Source organism: Pelophylax lessonae (genome assembly GCF_965119305.1).
Source record: "Pelophylax lessonae genome assembly, chromosome: 4".
Classification (NCBI taxonomy): Eukaryota; Metazoa; Chordata; class Amphibia; order Anura; family Ranidae; genus Pelophylax; species Pelophylax lessonae.
This window is the reverse complement of record NC_138771.1, coordinates 470,665,597-470,687,541: the sequence shown is the minus strand read 5'-3', so window position 1 is coordinate 470,687,541 and position 21,945 is coordinate 470,665,597. Positions and strand designations below refer to the sequence as shown.

General features: G+C 45.3%; 1 protein-coding gene across 1 annotated transcript in view; it reads right to left on the bottom strand.

Moving 5' to 3' along the window:
• Positions 1 to 21,235, bottom strand: part of RIC8B (RIC8 guanine nucleotide exchange factor B) — a 103,032-nt gene extending 81,797 nt beyond the window's left edge. Inside the window, exons 1-3 of the mRNA XM_082254774.1 lie at positions 21,059 to 21,235; positions 11,178 to 11,225; positions 8,360 to 8,968 (exon numbers count right to left, since the gene is read on the bottom strand). Of these exons, the coding sequence (XP_082110900.1) occupies positions 8,360 to 8,968; positions 11,178 to 11,225; positions 21,059 to 21,142 (741 nt within the window). The 5' untranslated portion in view covers positions 21,143 to 21,235. The remainder of the gene's footprint in view (positions 1 to 8,359; positions 8,969 to 11,177; positions 11,226 to 21,058) is intronic.
• Between the last annotated feature and the right edge of the window lie 710 nt (positions 21,236 to 21,945).

The window sequence follows — 21,945 nt, the reverse complement described above, 5'->3', positions numbered from 1 at the left end:
CAAATGCCACATGGCCAGTGGCAATATGGCCAGCATGATCCAAACCTGCCCTCATGGCAACCTGATTTCAGTTACCAGCAACTTTAATTTTTGTAACCCCCTATTATTTATTTTACCCCTGTTTGCCAGTTTCTAGTTTAATTTTGTCCAAATGGACCTTTTTTATGTTTAGTTTATTATACGGAAAGTATTAATGTTTGCTTTGTTTTTTTTTTGCTGAGATCCAAAAAATAAAGAAAATTGAAAATAAAAAATGGCCTATCTGAATTTGTTAACATGTTTAATATTGTGCATAACCTGAAAAATATGTTTTAGACATTAATTCATACAAGAATAAAGGGTCATATCAATAGTTAGATCTTTGGTGTGAAAATACAAAAATAATGGTGAAGAGTTCAAATTATTTAATTCTAAAATTTGATAGAACAGATAGAATAGACAAACATTATCTTCATCATAACAGAACACATGCCTTTTTATTAGAAAAGTATGGCATTATGAGCAGCATCTTCCTTCTTCTCACATTTATCAAGATGAGCATGTGCTCCGCATTTCACCTATTTCTTGGACTTCCGCGAGCCGAAAGTTCTTTCTGAATAAAATGTTGAGTTTACTAGAGAAAATTCTTCCGGGAACTCATTTGGTTTGATCATGCGTGTTGGGATTTGTAGCTGTGTGTCGGCAGAATTGTGTACTGACAGGCGAACAATCGTCCGTTCTGGTGTCGGCATACAAATATTTTCATGTTTGCAAGAAAGACTTTTGTCCGCGGATTGTGCGCAGACATCTGTCGGAGGCACCATACTAACACGCGTACAATCGGCAGATCCTTCGTCCACCGACGTTTGTATGCCGACGATCGGTACGTGTGTACGGGCCTTTAGTCCCTTCGGGTATGTCTCTATCAGTTTTGCACATCGAGAGACTGAAATTTTTGCCCATTCCTCCTTGCAAAACAGCTCGAGCTCAGTGAGGTTGGATGGAGAGCGTTTGTGAACAGCAGTTTTCAGTTCTTTCCACAGATTCTCGATTGGATTCAGGTCTGGACTTTGACTTGGCCATTCTAACACCTGGATATGTTTATTTGTGAACCATTCCATTGTAGATTTTGCGTTTTGTTTTGGATCATTGTCTTGTTGGAAGACAAATCTCCATCCCAGTCTCAGGTCTTTTGCAGACTCCATCAGGTTTTCTTCCAGAATGGTCCTGTATTTGGCTCCATCCATCTTCCCATCAATTTTAACCATCTTCCCTGTCCCTGCTGAAGAAAAGCAGGCCCAAACCATGATGCTGCCACCACCATGTTTGACAGTGGGGATGGTGTGTTCAGGGTGATGAGCTGTGTTGCTTTTACGCCAAACATAATGTTTTGCATGGTTGCCAAAAAGTTCGAATTTGGTTTCATCTGACCAGAGCACCTTCTTCCGCATGTTTGGTGTGTCTCCCAGGTGGCTTGTGGCAAACTTTAAACAACACTTTTTATGGATATCTTTAAGAAATGGCTTTCTTCTTGCCACTCTTCCATAAAGGCCAGATTTGTGCATTATACGACTGATTGTTGTCCTATGGACAGAGTCTCCCACCTCAGCTGTAGATCTCTGCAGTTCATCCAGAGTGATCATTGGCCTCTTGGCTGCATCTCTGATCAGTCTTCTCCTTGTATGAGCTGAAAGTTTAGAGGGAAAGCCAGTTCTTTGTAGATTTGCAGTGGTCTGATACTCCTTCCATTTCAATATTATCGCTTGCATAGTGCTCCTTGGGATGTTTAAAGCTTGGGAAATCTTTTTGTATCCAAATCCGGCTTTAAACTTCTCCACAACAGTATCTCGGACCTGCCTGGTGTGTTCCTTGTACTTCATGATGCTCTCTGCGCTTTATAACGGACCTCTGAGACTATCACAGTGCAGGTGCATTTATACAGAGACTTGATTACACACAGGTGGATTCTATTTATCATCATTAGTCATTTAGGTCAACATTGAATCATTCAGAGATCCTCACTGAACTTCTGGAGAGAGTTTGCTGCACTGAAAGTAAAAGGGGCTGAATAATTTTGCACACCCAATTTTTCAGTTTTTTATTTGTTAACAAAGTTTGAAATATCCAATAAATTTCGTTCCACTTCATGATTGTGTCCCACTTGTTGTTGATTCTTCACAAAAAAATTACAGTTTTATATGTTTATGTTTGAAGCCTGAAATGTGGCAAAGGTCACAAAGTTCATCGCAAGGCACTGTGCATGTGCCTTCTTGGGGAGGGAGGAGCACAGTGTTTGTTTTGTATTTTATGGTTGTAGAATTGTATTCCCCTTTCTTTACAAGAATTGTGTTTCAGTAAAGAACAATGGTATACATACAATGCATGATTTGGTTGTTAGAACACAGAGTCAAGAAATTGTTAGCTAGCGTGTTGAACAAGCTCTTGAAAACAAACTTTAAGGCAGAAAGTCATGTTGCATAAACACAATTAATTACCCTGGCTACAATGAGGTACAATGGTGCAATTGAAGTGTTATGTACTGTAGCAATAGGGGGAGGATTTTGGACAAAGTACATGCAAAATGGCAAGGGGTGTGTAGGCTGCCAGGAATGTCAAACTTAGAACCACAGTCCCTTGAACAGGAGTAGGGGGCCTTTAACATAACCAGTCTTTCACACAAAATTAAAAGGAACACTTTGAAAACACATCAGATCAATAGGGAAAAATATCATGCTGGATATCTATACTGATATGGACTGGGTAATGTGTTCAAAACAAAAGGATGCCACATAGTTTGATGGAAACGAAAATCAACCTATAGAGGGCTGAATTCAGAAACCTCAAAAAAATCAAAGTGAAAAAAATTATGCAACAGGCTTGTCCATTTTGCTGAAATTTCATTGGAGCAACGTAAAATGGTACTTAGTTTGTATGGCCCCCACATAATGAGGAGAAGACAGATTGTGTCATAGATAGTCAGGTTGAAAAAAGTCCACCTGGCTCAACCAACAGAAAAAAAACCCCACAAAAATGAAAACCCAACCATACAATCCCATATACACAATCCTATATCCGCAGTTTATCTATTCTAGAGGAAGGCAAAAAAAACCCCAGCAAAGCATGATCCAATTTGCTACAGCAAGGGGGGAAAAAAAAAAAAATTCCTTCCTGATCCCCCCTAGATCAACTTTACCTATAAATATTAGTACTAGGGAATCGACAAATTATCAAGGGCTGATCTGCACTTTTCCCGATATATCGGAATCAGCCACCAAGGTGACCGATATTGCCGATATTTCGGGAAAGTGCTTGTACCGGAGTGATGCCTGCAGCTAGAGGCATCAGCCCAGTACCGGCGTCCATAGCCGACGGTCAGCTGTCTTGTAATGACAACCGATGCGGCTGTTGGACATTTCTCCAACCCCCCCCCCCCCCCCCCCCCGCAACTCGTCCGGGTCTCCAGTCCCACCGCGCAAACAGGCTGCACGGCCACCGAAAACCCGATCAAAGCCGCATTCGGCTCTATGCAAAAACCCGGAAGTGATGTCATGACATCACTTCCAGAACATGACAGTATTCAAAACAGCCAAACTTGGCGTTTTGAATGCTTTAAAAGGGCAGAGGAGGGGTTTGGGGTCTTTTAGACCCCCCAGAGTACCGGTCAAAGAAAAAAAAAAATAATAAAGTTTTTTTTAACCACTTCACCCGGCCAGAGGTTATATGACGTTGTGGGGTTTAAGTGGGGATATCTGAGCAGCTGCAGGCATCATTCAGATATTTTTTTCTTTAGGTGATTCCCTACACCATAAGAACAATCATAGCGACTGAACCGCCGCTTGATCGTTTTTACAGGCGGGACATCCCACCCCCCCTCCCGCCGCCCTCCGGTGCTTCCACCGGCTCGCCCGTACGATCAGTAAGCCGGAGAAGTAATCGGCTGCCAGGAGGAAGTGTACAATAGAGACTGCGAGGACCAGATGGTCCCCGGCAGTCTCTAGGACTCGGAGGCCCGTGTGCGATGTGATGACGTCAAGCCCGGCAGTTTCATTACTGCCGAGATCTCTGCATTCAGCTGAGATAGTTTCTTTTTTTTCCCCAGGCTTTCAAGTCTGTAGGCAAGATCTGAGGTCTTATTGACCTTAGATCTGCCTATAAAGAGGACCTGTCATTCACTGATCCTATTACAAAGGAATGTTTACATTCCTTGTAAAAGGAATAAAAGTGATCAAAATATAAAAAATTTAAATTGAAAGTGTAAAAAAAATAAAAATTCTCCGTTAGCTCGCACGCAGAAGTGAACGCGTCATTCCACGAGTGTGCGCAATTTTAAAGCGTGACATGTTAGGTATCCATTTACTCGGCGTAACCATCTTTCTAATTATACAAAAAAATTGGGCTAACTTTAGTGTTTGGTTTTTATTCACAAAACAGTTTTTTTTCCCAAAAAAAAAAAAAAAAACGCGTTTGAAAAATTTCTGTGCAAATACTGTGTGACATAAAATGCAATGACCGCCATTTTATTCCCTAGGGTCTCTGCTAAAAAAATAAAAAGTAAAAGGGGCTGAATAATTTTGCACACCCAATTTTTCAGTTTTTTATTTGTTAAAAAAGTTTGAAATATCCAAATTAATTTCGTTCCACTTCATTATTGTGTCCCAGTTGTTGTTGATTCTTCACAAAAAATTACAGTTTTACATCTATGTTTGAAGCCTGAAATGTGGCAAAAGGTCGCAAAGTTCAAGGGGGCCGAATACTTTCGCAAGGCACTGTAGTTGCCCAATAAAAAACAGTGCATTGAGGTCAGCTTGTAAGTTGGAGACATCCTGCAAAGAAGTTATTCCACTGCAAAGCTTGGTGTCATCTGCAAAGACCGAAATGGTACTTTGAATCCCAGACCCTATATAATATATAAAGATATAAAAAGTATGGGTCCCAACACTGAACCTTGGGATACACCACTGATAACCTTAGACCATGCAGAGTAAGAATCATTAACCACTACTCTCTGAATTCTATATTTTAGCCAATTTTCTATCCATTTGCAAACTGATCTTTCCAAGCCTGTAGACACCTTACACATTAGTCATATGTGGGGGAACGGTGTCAAATACTTTTGCAAAATAAGTATACTACGACCACAGCCACCCCTCTGTCCAAGGTTTTACTTACCTCCTCATAAAGACATCCTGAAGTATTTACTCCCAGATATGAACCAGATCATCACTGAACTCCTGAACAGTCTGGAGGTGCCACCTGGCGATATCAGATGGACTGAAACAATGTCTCAGAGTTGTTCTATGGGATTTTGGTCAGACAAGCGTGGGGGCAATTCAATGGTATCAAATTCCTGCATACCCCCACCACATGAGGCCGGGGCATGGTCGTGCACCAGGAGGAACCCAGGTGCCACTCCATCAGCGTAGGGTCTGACAATGGGTCCAAGGATTTAATTCTGTTACTAATGGCAGTCCAAGTGCCATTGTGTAGCTCAAAGAGGTCTGTGGGTCCCTCCATGGATATGCCTCCCCAAACTATCACGGACACATAACCAAACCAGTCATGCTGAATGATGTTACAGACAACATAACGTTCTCCACAGCTTCTCCAGACCCTGTCACATGTACTCAGAGTGAACCTGCTCGCATCTGAAAAGCACAAGGTGCCAGTGGCAGACCTGCCAATTCAGGTGTTCAATGGCAAATGTCAAATCGAGCTCCACAGTGCCAGGCAGTGAGCACAGGTCCCACTAGAGGACGTCGGCCCTCAGGCCACCCTCATGATGTCAGTTTCTGATTGGTCGGAGTCATTCACACCAGTGGTCTGCTGGAGGTAATTTCGTAGGGCTCACCCTGTTCCTCCTTGCACAAAGGAGCAGATACCGGTCCTGCGGATGGGTTGGGGACCTTCTACAGCCCTGTACAGCTCTCCAGTAACTATTGTCTCCTAGAATGTCCTCCATGCTCTTGTGACCTTCTAGCAATGGTACATATTGATGTGCCATCCTGGAGGAGTTGACTGCCTGTGCAACCTCTACAGGGTACAGGTATCACCTCATGCTACCAGTAGTGAGACTGACCCTATCCGTATGTAAAACTAATAAGACAGTCAGAAGAAGTGTGTGTGTGTGTGATGTCAGTGGCCTCCACCTGTAAAAAACTATTTCTGTTTTGGAGGTAGTCTCACTGTTACCCATCTAGTGCACCTATTCAATGTATTAACCCCAAAAAAGCAGCTGAAACGTATTAACAATCCCATCTGCTACTTAAAAAGTGTGTATACAAAAACACACCCTGCAAGACAATGGCATATTGTGCTAGTATGCAAAGTAAAAGTTCTTTGTTGCAGTGAGGCTTCCCCAGCACTGCAAGGCTTAAAGCAGAATTAAAAGAAAAAATGTGTTTGTTTTCAATAAAGCGGAGAGAGATTGGAACACTTGTAATTTTTTTTTATTACTGTCTGTGTCCCCGTTGAGTCACCCTCTCTATTTGACCTGTTTACCATCATCATTGAAAGAAAAGAAAATCCCAAATTTTCAGTTGTCCCCAGAAAAGTAATCGAAGGGAAATCTTCCAATAGGGACACTAGTTCTAGGGACCGGGGGGTCCCCAAGGAATTCCCTTAATTTGCAGAAATTTCCTCTCACTTCCTGTTTGACTATCTGACAAGGGTTATAACTCTCCCTTGTTCTATACAAAGTAGAACTAGAAGAATTTTTTTTTTCTTTGTTTTGAATACTTTTAGGCCTAGTGGATGGTAAAAGCAGTTTACCAACTCCATCGTTCAGGACTGCGCCCCTATTCTCCAGCAGTGCACTGTTCCTCAGGTTAAAGCGGTAGTATACCGTTTTTTTTTTACTTTTACCTACAGGTAAGCCTATAATAAAGCTTACCTGTAGGTACAATTAATATCTCCTAAACCGGCACGGTTTAGGAGATATTTGCACTGCATGCAGCCTCCGACGCTGTCGGCGCATGCGCTCTGAAGGTCCGGTGGACCTTCAGAGTTCCTTGCCGGAAAGTTAATCCCCCGCGCGCATGCGCAGGAGTGACGTCTTGCGGCTCCGGCCACTCAAAGCACCAGAGCCTCCGAAACCGGAAGAGACGCAGAGGGATCATGTCAGCTCCCACAGCGTTGGGGGGGGGGGGGGGGGTTCCGTGTCGGGGCTTCGTTTTAAGGTAAGTTTTTCATAATGAGCTAGTATGCGATGCATACTAGCTCATTATGCCTTTGTCTTGCAGGGTTTTTTTTTTTTCCCCTCTTCTCTCCAGTATACTACCGCTTTAAGTAAGAAGGCTCAGCAACAACTCCCCTTTATATGGCTCCATCAGAGGTTTTAATCTGGTAAGGCAGCTTAAAGCTGAACTACACTCCGCTTCATTGCTACCATGTTCTGGAGCTCCTTACTGCCGGCTGCCCTTCCAGGTACAAATTTGACAGTTTCCACCCGTCGGGGCAAGATGCTGAAACTCCAGCACATGTGGAGTTTATTTATCCCAGCACTTTAAAATTGCACACCAAGCTGCACACGTGAGGCTCAGCGTACAGGCAAGGATCTTTATAGTAGTAGGTCCTGCATTAAAAATACTGACTTTTTGCAATTTATGTTAAAATTCCACTTCAAAAGCAGGGGAAGTTCTGCTCTTCCCCCTATCCCCACCTCCTTCATATTTGGCATACACATTTCAACAGGTACCCGCTCCCTTCTCCCAAAAATAAAACACTGCAATCTGAGCGAAGTTCAGCTCCCCCCAGCCTTCTAGATGGCACAGTGTGGCTTGAACATTTGTAGTGAGCAGCCGTTTGAAGTCACAAGCAGTCATAGCCAGCTGCCCACACTTATAATGCTGGCAGCCAAAGCCCAGTGAAGAAGATGGCCAGGTGAGGACACTGCGGGGTCCCAGGACAGGCGAGTATTAACAGGCAGCAGCTACGGTTTTTTTTCAAAAATATGACTGAAGCTGTACTTTAAATAACCCATAGTGCTCTGTGCAGCCTTTGTATTTAGTAAATAGCATACACCTAAATGTACCCACATCCTGGTCGTTAGAGCCGCTGCCGATTCCAAAAATAGGTCAATCCTTAATACTTACCTGTCCCCTCACCCATGCCACTTCTGTTTCTAAGCTTCCACATTTGTCACACTGGGTCAAGACTACTGGTCCCCTGCCCCTACATTACTGCTGTGCCCTGTAGTGACAAAGGGGTTAACAGGATGAACCACAAGGAATGTAGAGGGATCAGGCTCTACAACCAAGTGAAGATTTGCTCTTGAAGCAGACAGTTTTTTTAAAATAAAAAAAAAGTACCAAATATTCTTTTTGGGACAGTCTCATAAGCTCAGTTAAACTGATGTAGATTGTAAGCATATTAGGTATCCTACCTCACAGTGGATATTCCAGCTGTCCAGTGTCACATTAAAGAGAGCCTTTAGCGCCTCTATGATGCAGTCTGTCTCCTGTATAGCCAATGGCTGGGTGCCAGCCTCTGCAGCAGCCCGGTACTCCCCAACCCAGTGAATCCCCAAAATGCTCTCCAGGGTGTTTGTCAGCAAAGGGAGTCCATGCAGTTCCTCTTTCAGTTTAGACCTGATGTTTGTATGCAGCAGTGTTAAGAGAAAGAGCAACCTCAGACTGAAGCAGCGAATGTCATTGATGGTCTGCCCGCCTTCGCACATCTCCAAGAGGTGGCAGAGCCCAGCAACCATATTTAATTCCAGGCTCAGCTTCTGTGCCTCAGGACTATTAAACACAACATTGCACAAGCACTTCAATGATTCCACAATAACTGGAAAGTCTTCAGAGTCACCTAGAGTTTTCAGTTCAGGATCCATTTTTGCCAGTTTCATGAGGGTCTTCATGTTCTCCCTTGTGACCACTGGAGCTAAAACCTTTTTATCCCGGGAGAGAATTCGGAGAGCCTCCAAGCAGGCGGTCTGACAAGAAGCACCGCTTCCCTTCTCCAGTGCGTCAAAAATAGTTTCACATAGTTTCTACAGAAAAAAAAAAAAAAAAAAACACAATCAATCATTAATTGGTAGCATGGCACGACCCCTCCCTGTTAGCATACCCTTGATATTGGCCCATTACTGTGACACACAGCTTCACTAGCCAATTCTGAAGATTCCAACCCATCTACCCAGGAAGTCGTGCTGGGTAAAGCATCACAAAAAGTGGCCAAACACTTTACCACTAAGGCAAAATTTGTGCATCTGGGAGAATATGTCTCAATTTTCTGAAACCGCTAAACAGATAGAATATTGCTGTGAAACTTTGCAAAAACCCTTTAAGAAGCATGAAGCTTGGTTTGCTTCAAATCAGTCCATGCAGTTCTCCCATCTCTGAAAGGGCTCATGCACACAGGGCATTTGCTTTGCTCCACTAAAGTGGACCTGAACTTAGAGGGGAAAATCTGCGAGGTTATAGGGAATATTGTGCTCAATCAATACCTTTTGTCTAGAGTGCCTCCTGACATTTAGGAGTGCACCTCTTGGTATGCATCCTAACATTTAGGAGTGTACTTCTTGGTATGCAAGGGTGCCTAGGCACTCCTGTGCTTACACAGTCTCATAGCTGCAATAAGATCTCTAAGGCACTGCTGCCTCTGACTGCTAGTCTCAGGAAGTAATAAGTACCCACTCCTGTCGAATGCCACAGGGATTAGAGCGGAAATTGGTCCCCTGCACCCTTAGGCACACATTACAGGGCCCAGAAGATGGTGCAGGACCATTCACAATGTGCAGCTAGCTGTGAAGCTGCAAGGCTTGCCTTAAGAGGCTGGCATCTGGAGCAGACAATCGGCTCAGGTGAGGATTGAGCTGGATCTCTGGACAGACAAGTGTCCTTATATTGAAAAGGTTAGCAGCAGCAACAGTATTTGTCGCTGCTGAATTAATATTTTAGTGTGTGTGTGTGTGTGTGTTTGTTGGGGGTGGGGTTGAGAAGGAAGTGAATCCCCCTATTTACCTGAATTGGAGATGGAGGAGCTGCGGTACAAGTTTTAATGGTTAAAGCAGGCAGTAAAGAGGCAACCTCTTCACCAGCTGTTCAAACTTTTCATTTACATTACACTTGTGTTGCCCTCTGAAAAGCAAACAAGCCCGTAGGCTTAGTTTACACTTTGTCATAGGATGATAAACACAAGTAGTTGAGCAACAGTTACTACTCCCTGACCCCCCCCCCCCCCCCCTTAGGCTGCAATGGCAGCTGGACAGGGTTGTAAACATGCCACAGCCACAATGCTTTGCAGCATGGCAAAAGTTATCCCACCCATCATGTTTGGTGCGCAGTAGCACAGGCAAACAGCTTTCGAGTAGGGCCAAGCTGTTGCAGTAAAAAAATTGCCATTCAATAACCTTGCTCAACATGCATTCAGCAGCATTGACTTCTGAATACCCATCAGCCGTTCTGTTGCTGGAAAAAAAATCTACATTTTCGGCCTGTGTGTGTGTGTGTGTGTGTGTGTGTGTGTATGTCAGACATGCATGCTGGAAAACCAGCAGCCGACCAACTACCAATCAATGCTCTCAGCTAATGGCAGAGAGCGCCGATTGGCGTGTTCTGCTGGAGCAGGATGGGGTTTAGTTCCCCTGTCAGAACACAGTAGCTCAGCGGGAAAGATAGTATAGCAGCATGGACCAGAGCTGACAGTTTTTTCGTTCGCTGGGTCGAACAGTATAATGCCTTAAAAGGTGAAAACGGTAAGCTGATAGAAGACATGTTACTGTAGGCATGAAAATTGCTTCTAAATACCTGAATACAGCCTGCTATCCGTTTCTTAAACTCTGTACAGCAGGGCAGGAATGAGGAAGAAGCAGCACATAGAACCACAATGTCATGTGCCAACAAGGAGCATACTGATAGGAGGAGAGAGCGAACAAAGTGACAGATGAACCAATCACTGTGCTGCTTCTCCTTTCACGGTCCAATCAAAAGCTGGATAGTGTTCAAAGTGACCTGGTCTTGGTTGAATTATGGCCAACAGTTTGAGGACATCTAACAGCAGAAAACTGTGGGGAAGTCTTGGTTAAAGAATATCAAGCAAAACTAGTGGCCTTTAAAGGGGCTATTTATTTGTCTCTTTGGCTGGAGCTCTGATTTCAGGGTATTGCGAGAAGTTACTGAAAAAACTGAAGTGCTCTAAAATCTCCAGACCAGTAGTGTGCATATGCATAGGTGTGACGTTTCAGAGGTCATACTTGCCTTTCTTTTGTCTTCATCAGCCGAGTTAAATTGAAACAAAGTGCGATTCTGTCAAGAAGAAAAAAAGTAAACAGAAACCCAGTTAGCAAAGTCTAAAAAGCTCAAGTGCATAAAGTTCAATAAAGCTTTAAAAAAAAAAAAAAAAAAAAAGTGACTGTCCTTTTGATAGGTGCAAATACAGATGAACATGTGTAAGGAGTAATGCTAGAAAATGGAACTGCTGGGAGCTGAAAACACCTGGAAAAAAAACCCACACTTGTTTCTGGCTACAGGTGACAAAAAGCTCAAATTTGAACAGGGGCCATTGAAATGAGAGCATTTTTCAGCTTGACACTCAAGCAAAATCCTATTCAAGTGTGAACAGGGCCTTAGCAGAAATGTAATGGCATGACAGATCTAGTTCAACTGTCAAAACCTGCCTCAAATTCACACTACATAAAAAGAAATTGGACATGCAAACATTCCAGAGCAATCTGACAGTTCAAAAGAAAACTACAGCAAAGTTCTCTTGAACGGCTAAATTGTAACCTTACAGCTACATGTCAGATGCAAAGTCCCAGCAGACCACAATGACAGCAGGTGGAAAAGTCCCGAAGAGCCAGGGTGTCATCTGTCACTTCAGGATGATTCAGTATTTTCTCCCAAAGCTTTGAATCCCTTGAATAAGGTCTCCTTCATGAGATAACTTGAGAATACGTAAGAATGTTATATTTATGTTTACTCTACGTGATACCATTATTTGTCTTGGTAATGTACCAACTCTCTTTGTACCACCATTTTCTGTTTCCTTCCAATAAAAGTTTGTATAAAAAAAAAAAAAAAAAAAAAAAAATATGAATAAGGTCTCCTTCAAAACAGAGTGTACTAAAGCATATACCCATGTCAACCTGCCTGGTGATGCATCCCTGTTGATGTTAATTTGGGACACAATGGCTGCTCCCGATTGACAATGGTGCTGGAAGAGTTTATTGTAAACTACATACAGATTAAAAAAAAAAAAAAAAAAAACACCATTCATCTTAAGGTCTGACATCAGTGCTAGACTAAACGCAGCAATGCTCAGCCATCACATACTCTGTATTTAATCTGCCAATCACAAGATTAAGTGGAACAGACTGGGAGTCTCCGGCCTTTTAGCCATAGATGGACGGTAGACCAGCCTGGGTCCTCCCATTCCAGAAAGTGGAGGCAAAACAGAAATTACTAAAATGAGCATAGAAGATTAGTGGAGAGTGCATAGCAGCCACAACTGATGCTATGAACAGGAAATGGAGGAGGAGTGTGCCCCAGAGGGAAAATTATTCCATGAGTGCTGCAACTTCTAAGAAAGGACTACAGAATATTGCAAGTATGATCCATTTACATTTCTGCCTGGAGTTGTGCTTTAGCCTGTAGCAGCGACAAATTGCTTCTTAGTTACAAGTCACCAATGACTATACGGATACAATAGCCAATTACAAAAATCACAGCTACTGTTGCCATTTGCAGTGATCAATCCCTGCTACAAAAAAATTCAATAAATCACGCGACATTGCTCTAACTGCCGGTTCACACTGTTCCGACTTGGTCGCCTGACAAGTAGCGGACCGTGCTGTGCAATAGGAACCGTTCTAATAGGAGCGACTCAAGTCGCTCCGACTTAGAAAAAGGTTCCTGCACCTTTTTTTTGCTAAGTCGGAGCGACTTGCATTGACTTCCATTATGTGAAGTCGTTGCAAGCCGCGGCGAAGTCGCGGTGCACGGGCGACGGCATTAGTCGCCCGAAGTCGTGTCGGATCAGTGTGAACCGACATGTAGGACTTGGTGGACAGAAGCTTGGCTGCTAAAACTCAATTTTTAAAAACAGTGCTTAACTGTTAACCTGGAGTTCAGCTTTAAGAATTAGGCTCCATGTACACGGGACGTTGTAAATGGCCGTTTAGGAGCAGTTGGGCTTTTTTTTCAGAAGCCCCTGAACCCATCTACATTTTATCTTATCTGTCCATGTACACAGGGTCGTTTACAGTCATTTGCAGGCAGTTGAGTGCAGGGACTTTTTTATGGAAAGCAATTATTTGCTTTCGAAAGTGTGTTTCCCGGCGTTTCAAACGCAAAAACGCGACCGAACGCGATGACCCGCGTTTAGCGTTCGCGCTTTTCCATTTTAAAGGGGAATCATTTTTTTGACCTCTAGGAACGGTTCTAAATGCAAACGCCCGCTAAACACGGGTGCAAACGCGACCTAACGGACGTTTCAAACGTCCTAAAAATTCCAGCATTCAAAGGGACTTTTAACAACGTCCTGTGTACATGGAGCCTAAATCATCAATTCCTGTATACACCAGCCAAGACTTGTTCTCTTTAAACCAAGTTATGCAGTCTTAAGCTGCTACTATCTCTGTAACATGTTAATCGAATATACTGCCTTTTATTGAAGTGTAACCAAACAAGAGCTTTTACCAAGCAGCAATGCTGTATATACAAATATGGAAAAATAGAACCCAAGAGGGAACAGTGAGGTCTGCCCATATGTCTCACGCAGAGCCTCACAGCTTGGGCAAGGCTTGCAAAGATCACAATGTACGTCACCAGGCACAGATCAAACCCTTCCTGTATGCAGAGCAGCATTGACGTGCCTTTCTAATGATTTCCCTGAAGGTGAAACTTATATTGGCAACCAAACATAATTTATGTTTTTTTCCAGTAAACAATGTACAGTTTACCCTCAGGCTACATTCACATGTAGGTGTTTTGGGCGTTTTTCAGCTCCAAGGATCAGCTCAAAAAACGCCCAACAAGACAAATCCTATTCATTTCAATGGCCCCTGTTCACATCTGAGCGTTCCAACGCCTTGAGCAAAATGCCAGACGCTCAAAAAGTACAGGAGCTTCTTTTTGGGCAGATTACAGGCCCTATAGACTTAAAACAAACGCTGGAAAGGCGATAGAGAGTTTTACCTGCAAAACGCTTGTAAAAACACCTATCAAAACGCCTATAAAATAGCAACGCCTAGATGTGAACGTAGCCTCAGTGTAAACTAAATCTGATAAATTGTGAAAGGAAGGGGTGCTACATGGATGTGGGCCAAATATATGAAGATCACATTTATCACTTGCAACCAGCAGGTGGCTTCAAGCAGCAGCAACAGGATCTCTAAAGCAGGCCATACCTTTTGAATCTCAGCTGGTTCAGTAGGGAAAAGCCAAGATTCAATCCATCTATGGGCAGGCTAATTGGATCTACTTGGGTGGGTACAACCAGCCTGTTGGATTTCTAGGGTACAACTATCGCCAGCATCTATAGCGGCTAACAATCATCGTGTTATCCTGGCAGGGACAGCTCCCTGTAGCACACCCCCCCCCCCCAAACAAAACACACAATCTTTGGCCTGCCTAAACCAATTCCACAGCTGTGCAGTAAAACACTGAAAGCTGGTTACAGATAAAAAAAAAAAAAAAAAAAAAAAAAGAAAGAAAGGAAGGAGAAGGAAGGAGAAGGAAGAGCGATGTCTACAGGTAAACATTGACAAAAAGGAGATGGGTGCTTCACAGATAAGTGGGACTGCCATACATTTGGCTTTGAGGAGTCTGCACAAACACCGTGATACCATCCCTTTTCCTACCTGGGTAGCATTAACAGACACCACACTTGTGCTTTATACAGAGTTTTTACAGCTGCTATCTAGGGATTGTATTTTCTGAATTTTTAGTTTTACACTAATTATGTATTAGTTCATCCACAACTTGCAAAGCATGCAGCAAACCCCAATAAAAGGCAAGCTGAAAATATCCAACCCTTACGGATCTTATTTGCTCGCAAAGGTGGCACATTCTTCTATATGCAATCTGATACCCTACTGTTCCAGGTATAGCAATAAAACAGCCTGGTACCTTGTATCAAGTGCCCCACTTGCTAGATGTTTACTGGTAGATTATGTGTACATGCAATTTTTCATATCTTACTTCACTAAAGGAATATAAACATTTTGAAGTGCTGAACATAATGCAATCTATTAAAAACAAGACTGGTACTTTTTAGGCGGGGTTCACACTTCTGCAATCAGACATCACATGAGATTCACACCGCATTGCTGTGCAGATCACATGTGATGTCTCTGTGATACGAATTTAGTCAAGAACCGTATGGCTGAAATCGCAAGGGCCCTTTTTTTTGGTCTGCATTGGAATCGGATTGCATGGGTGTTAACACCTATGCGATCATATTCCTGCACTATTTGACCGTTTACACTGCGAACCGATCTAGGGGTGTCAATAACTTTACACCGACACCCCCAGGGAAATGGCACTGAATTGCAGGGTTTCCTGCATCGCACCAGAGTGAACCAGGAATTAATCTCCAAGTTCTATAGCATTGTTCAAAGAATTTTTACTTCCTCAGAAAATACACTAGAGATATAATATAATCGTTAAATACACACAATTATCTATGTCAACGTAGCTCAATGACAGGCATGTAAACCCATTCTTTGCTCAGTCCACATGTGTGCAGGCAATCGTTTAATCTCTCCAACGGACCAGGGAATATGACACAAAAGCAAACGTATTAAAAAAAGGCACAGACAACTGCCAACACTGTAGGGATACACGCAAGCCTTCTCGCAAACAGTTCATCTTAAAAGTGGAGCTACACTGCATCTGAGTGCCACAAATCAAAGAGTATAAACAATTTATTATTCTTAAAGCAGAACTCCACCCAAAAGGGGAAGTTCCGCTTTAAGGACTCGTCCACTGCTCCTCTTGCACAATTGGCACTTTTGAGGAGCAGGTACCCAATTTTGACAGGTATCTGCTTCCACTTCCATCCAGTGTGTCGCTCGGTAACAGAAGTTCTCCTCCCTCCCCCCTGCAGTCTTCTGGGACACTGACAGGTCCCAGAACACTGCATCCACCATTCAGGATGTACAGCACGACTTGCGCAGTGGGCACCCAGCTGTGAAGCCACACGCTGTCACAACCGGGTGCCCATAGTAAAGATACTACTGGCACCGCCTAGGGAAAACAGGAGGATGAAGACTGCGTATGTGAGCTCACCACTGGACAGGTGAGTGTTTTTTTTTTTTTTTTTTTTTTAAATATACACGCACACACACACACACGTGTATGCGTAACTCCTCTTGATATTTAAAGTAAACTCCTCCATTCATCCAGGACTTTTTTTTTTGGCTGAAAATCACTTTGATAAAAAACACCCCTAACATTTCTGGGGCAGTGGCCATCTTTAAGTAGAGGCAGATGGTTCATGTAGCATACTTCTTGGAATCCACCTGCCCCTAGCTCAGGCTGAGCTGAGAACTCCCTCCCCTCCTGAAGATTTCTGGGATGTAGGACATCATTTGCCTAAACATGCAAACCAGAAAGTAACTGCAGAAATGGGGGGGGGGGGGGGAGAAGATTTTTGACTTCCATAAAATCCATTTCTCTGGTGTTCATTGACGGACACAGCTTCTAACTTCTTAAACCATTGGGTTATACTGTCCCCTACAGGAGTAGGACACTAGGCAGAAAAAATGTCTGGCTATAACTATGGGCAGTCCCAGGGGGTATACTCCCTCTCTCTGCTACAGGTACTCAGTTTTGTTACAAGCAGTGTCAGAAGAATTACAACTCCACAGAGGGGTGGGTGCTGTGTCGGTCAATGAACATCAGAGAAACGGATTTTATGGGAAGTCAAAAACCCCATTGTCTTTTTCATTGACGGACACAGCTCCTGCTCTTCATAACCCATTGGGACATCCCAAAGTAGTGTTAAACATGAGGGGTGGGAACAGCGAAAATAAACTACCAAGGCAAACTATAGCCAACCAGGAGCTCACCTGAAAAACAATACACCCTCAAAGAAGACCAGGTCCTCTAAACAGCAGCCTGCAAAACGAAGCATCCGCAGATGCCAACACATCCACTTTATAGAACTTTGTAAAAGTGTGCACCAACGACCAGGTGGCCGCCTTGCAAACCTGCGTCAGTGCCTTCTGGGCCTTTCGTCATCAGGCGTCAGTGAGCGCCCGAGTATAGTGCGCCTTGACAGGGAAAGGAGGAACCTGACCCTTTATGGAATAGGCCTGAATAACCGTCGGTCTGATCAATCTGGAAATGGTCGCAGAGGAAGCAGACAACCCTTTCCAAGGCCCATCCGTAAACACAAATAGTGAGTCTGATTTCCTAAAAGACTCCATAGCTGAAGATACACATACAAGGCATGCAAAGCAATTTCCTTCGGATGCATTGGCCCCGGGACACAGGGAAGGCAACCTAATGTCTTCATTCAAAAGAAAATCAGACAACCTGAGGAAGGAACAGCAGACGGGGCAAAGGAACCACCAAGTAAGGTGAATGACAGGGTAATGCCACCAATTCTGACACCATGCACGCAGAGGTCAAAGCCCCCAAAAAGGCCACCTTCTGGGACATCTGGGAATCTCCCGAAGATTCTCAAAAGGAGGCTTCTTGAGGATGGAGCACCAAATTCAAGTCCCAAGGCGGCAACAGATAGCACTGGAGGGGTCAAGTGCCTAACTCCCTGAAGAAAAGGACACACCAATGAGTATGTGGCCAAGGCTGGTGAAAGAAGACGGCTAAGGCCGACATCTGACCCTTGACAGTACTCAAGGCCAGTTTCTGCTCAACCCCCCGTTGAAGGAAGGTAAAGATCAAGCCACCAAAAAAAAAAAAAAAAAAAGCGTGAAGATGAACCCCAAGAGACTCCCACCACGCAATGTAGGTCTTCCATGTACGATGGTAGATCTTCCTAGAAGTAGACTTCCTCGCTTTTAACAGCGTTGGAATCACGAGTCAGACAAACCTCTATCCATCAGCATCTGGTGTTCAACAGCAAAGCTGTCAAAGCCACTGACTGTAACGCAGGATGGAAGATTGTTCATTGGGACAGCAGATCCTCCCCGAGAGAAAGCTTCCAAGGAATGTTGACGACCAGATCAGCGTACCAAGCCCAGCGAGGCCAGTCCAGGGTCACCAAGATGAGCGGAATCCCTTCTGCCTCGATCCGGCGTAGAAGTCTTGGCAGAAGCTTGAGAGGAGGGAAGGCATAAATCAGATGATCCAATACAAGGGGAGGAAGGATTTGCCCAGCCAAAGCACGAAGCCACCATATCGGACTCTTTCATTCCCCGGCTCAGCCTGGATCTGATTGTCCAGAGACTGGATTCCTTTCCCATTTGGTCAGAATCTCTCTCAGCAGGGACCTCTTTTGAGAACCGTGCCGAGGGAACTACCTCGAAGTTAGACACCATCAGGCCCAGCACCCACATACAAGTTTGAAGGGATTACCATCTGCTGGACAGCAGGAGACGAATTACAGCCTGCAGTTTGTCCAGAGGCAGGAGCACTCTGGCTAGGGCCGAGTCCAGAGTTAGACCCAGCTAGTCCAGCTTTGTGGATGGAACCAGAGCAGACTTCTGAAAATTCAGAATCCAGCCAGACACCCTCAAGCTCGTATGGGGATTTTCAGTTTTTTCCACCAGAGCAGTAGGAGACTCCGCTCGCAGAAGGCGGTAACCAAGTAGCCCAGTACCGCCATCCCCCATTGGCATAACAATGCTAGCAACAGGGGCAACATTTTTGTGAAGACCCGAGAAGGAAAAGTGAGACCAAAGGGTAACGCCACAAACTGATAATGCTCCTCTCCTGCGGCAAAGCGGAGGAAGTGCTGGAGACCGACACATATTGGAATGGTAAAGGGCCAATTACAGCAGACCTGTACAATGCGATAGCTGTGGCCAATCCAAGCCATCACATTAGTACACAGTGGCACATGAATAGATAATAGAGGCTACAGAGATCACTGTAATTGGCAATCAGTGTGGGGGAACCACACACACACACTACAGTGTGTATATGCAGTGCAGGTAGCAATGGAGGAGATAGTGTACAGAATAAAGTGCAGGCAGTGATTGGGGGGGGGGGATAAAGTGCAGGTAGTGCTCGAAGGAGGGAGGTAGAGGACACAGTGTACACTTGTTGCAGGCAGTGGATTGGAGGAGAGGACATATGTTGCAGTTACTGATTAAAGCTCAATTGTACACAGGTAGGCTTTACCTGCAGGCAGTGGTGGGGGGGGGGGGGGTGAGGACAGACACACTGTGAAAGCATTGATGGGGAAAAAAAAAAAATTGAACAAGATACAGTGAACAGGACACAGTGAAGGCAGCAATGGAGTGGTGGTGCAGGCAGTGATGGGAGGAGAGAGGACACACAGTGGTGGTGCAGGCAGTGATGGGAGGAGAGAGGACACACAGTGGTGGTGCAGGCAGTGATGGGAGGAGAGAGGACACACAGTGGTGGTGCAGGCAGTGATGGGAGGAGAGAGGACACACAGTGGTGGTGCAGGCAGTGATGGGAGGAGAGAGGACACACAGTGGTGGTGCAGGCAGTGATGGGAGGAGAGAGGACACACAGTGGTGGTGCAGGCAGTGATGGGAGGAGAGAGGACACACAGTGGTGGTGCAGGCAGTGATGGGAGGAGAGAGGACACACAGTGGTGGTGCAGGCAGTGATGGGAGGAGAGAGGACACACAGTGGTGGTGCAGGCAGTGATGGGAGGAGAGAGGACACACAGTGGTGGTGCAGGCAGTGATGGGAGGAGAGAGGACACACAGTGGTGGTGCAGGCAGTGATGGAGGAGAGGACACACAGTGGTGCAGGCAGTGATGGAGGAGAAGACACACAGTGGTGCAGGCAGTGATGGAGGAGAGGACACACAGTGGTGCAGGCAGTGATGGAGGAGAGGACACACAGTGGTGCAGGCAGTGATGGAGGAGAGGACACACAGTGGTGCAGGCAGTGATGGAGGAGAAGACACAGTGGTGCAGGCAGTGATGGAGGAGAAGACACACAGTGGTGCAGGCAGTGATGGAGGAGAAGACACACAGTGGTGCAGGCAGTGATGGAGGAGAAGACACACAGTGGTGCAGGCAGTGATGGAGGAGAGGACACACAGTGGTGCAGGCAGTGATGGAGGAGAAGACACACAGTGGTGCAGGCAGTGATGGAGGAGAAGACACACAGTGGTGCAGGCAGTGATGGAGGAGAAGACACAGTGGTGCAGGCAGTGATGGAGGAGAGGACACACAGTGGTGGTGCAGGCAGTGATGGAGGAGAGGACACACAGTGGTGGTGCAGGCAGTGATGGAGGAGAGGACACACAGTGGTGGTGCAGGCAGTGATGGAGGAGAGGACACACAGTGGTGGTGCAGGCAGTGATGGAGGAGAAGACACACAGTGGTGCAGGCAGTGATGGAGGAGAAGACACACAGTGGTGCAGGCAGTGATGGAGGAGAGGACACACAGTGGTGCAGGCAGTGATGGAGGAGAGGACACACAGTGGTGGTGCAGGCAGTGATGGAGGAGAGGACACACAGTGGTGGTGCAGGCAGTGATGGAGGAGAGGACACACAGTGGTGGTGCAGGCAGTGATGGAGGAGAGGACACACAGTGGTGGTGCAGGCAGTGATGGAGGAGAGGACACACAGTGGTGGTGCAGGCAGTGATGGAGGAGAGGACACACAGTGGTGGTGCAGGCAGTGATGGAGGAGAAGACACACAGTGGTGGTGCAGGCAGTGATGGAGGAGAAGACACACAGTGGTGCAGGCAGTGATGGAGGAGAAGACACACAGTGGTGCAGGCAGTGATGGAGGAGAGGACACACAGTGGTGCAGGCAGTGATGGGAGGAGAGGACACACAGTGGTGGTGCAGGCAGTGATGGAGGAGAAGACACACAGTGGTGGTGCAGGCAGTGATGGAGGAGAAGACACACAGTGGTGGTGCAGGCAGTGATGGAGGAGAGGACACACAGTGGTGGTGCAGGCAGTGATGGAGGAGAAGACACACAGTGGTGTAGGCAGTGATGAGAGCTGTCATACACACCTGCTCATTGTACGTCTTCAAGGCTGCTGCCGTCTCCTTGTGGCTCCCGGCGCTGACTTTCCCCAGGAGAGTGTTAAAGTCCATATCTGTGCCGGAAGAGAAGTGGACTTATAAAATAAACTAAAACCAAATCTCTCCCTCTTTATACTGACAGACTCCCTTTCTGCGCATGTGCACGATCCCTCAACTCAACCGAACCTGAAAACTGCTGCACTGCTCCACCTATCCTGAGCATACATAAACAAGGCTACGGCTTTAACTAACATGATCATTCGAAAGTGAATCCACCTAACTTGCTGGTAAGCCTCCATCCTACTCATTGTAATCATTGGCTGGAAGTACGTCTATCGTTTCCGTGTTGCGCATGCTCCCTTTGTACACAGCAATCGAGTTCAAGGGAAGGTCTGTGTCCGCCATGTTTTCGAAGCTCGCAGACCTAGGTTTGAAAGCGTCGTCTCACCAAAAATGGCATTATTAATGCAGACAGAGTTTTTTTTTACCCCTTATATTAAACTTTTGTTATCCGCATTCAATAGTGAAAGGTGAGCGCAAACTATATAAGTATTTCAAAAGCTATAAGATAACCCCTTCCGATATTCCTCTGGCTGCAGAGTCGGTCAGGTAAGTCATTTATTGACAGCAGTGTCTCCTCACCAACACCAATTTCTGTACCCTGGTAATAATGGTCCTCCGTCGATACCAGTATTTCCTTCCTGCCACTAATGTCCCCCCACCTCAGCAACTCCAATGTCTCCTTCCTAGCACCAATTCTAATGTGCTTCTCCCCAGCAATGCCATTGTATCCTTTCTTCCAATGGCCCCACCAGTACCAATTTCTGCTTCCTGACAGTAATAGCCCTATCACTGTTACCACTGTCTTCCCCACT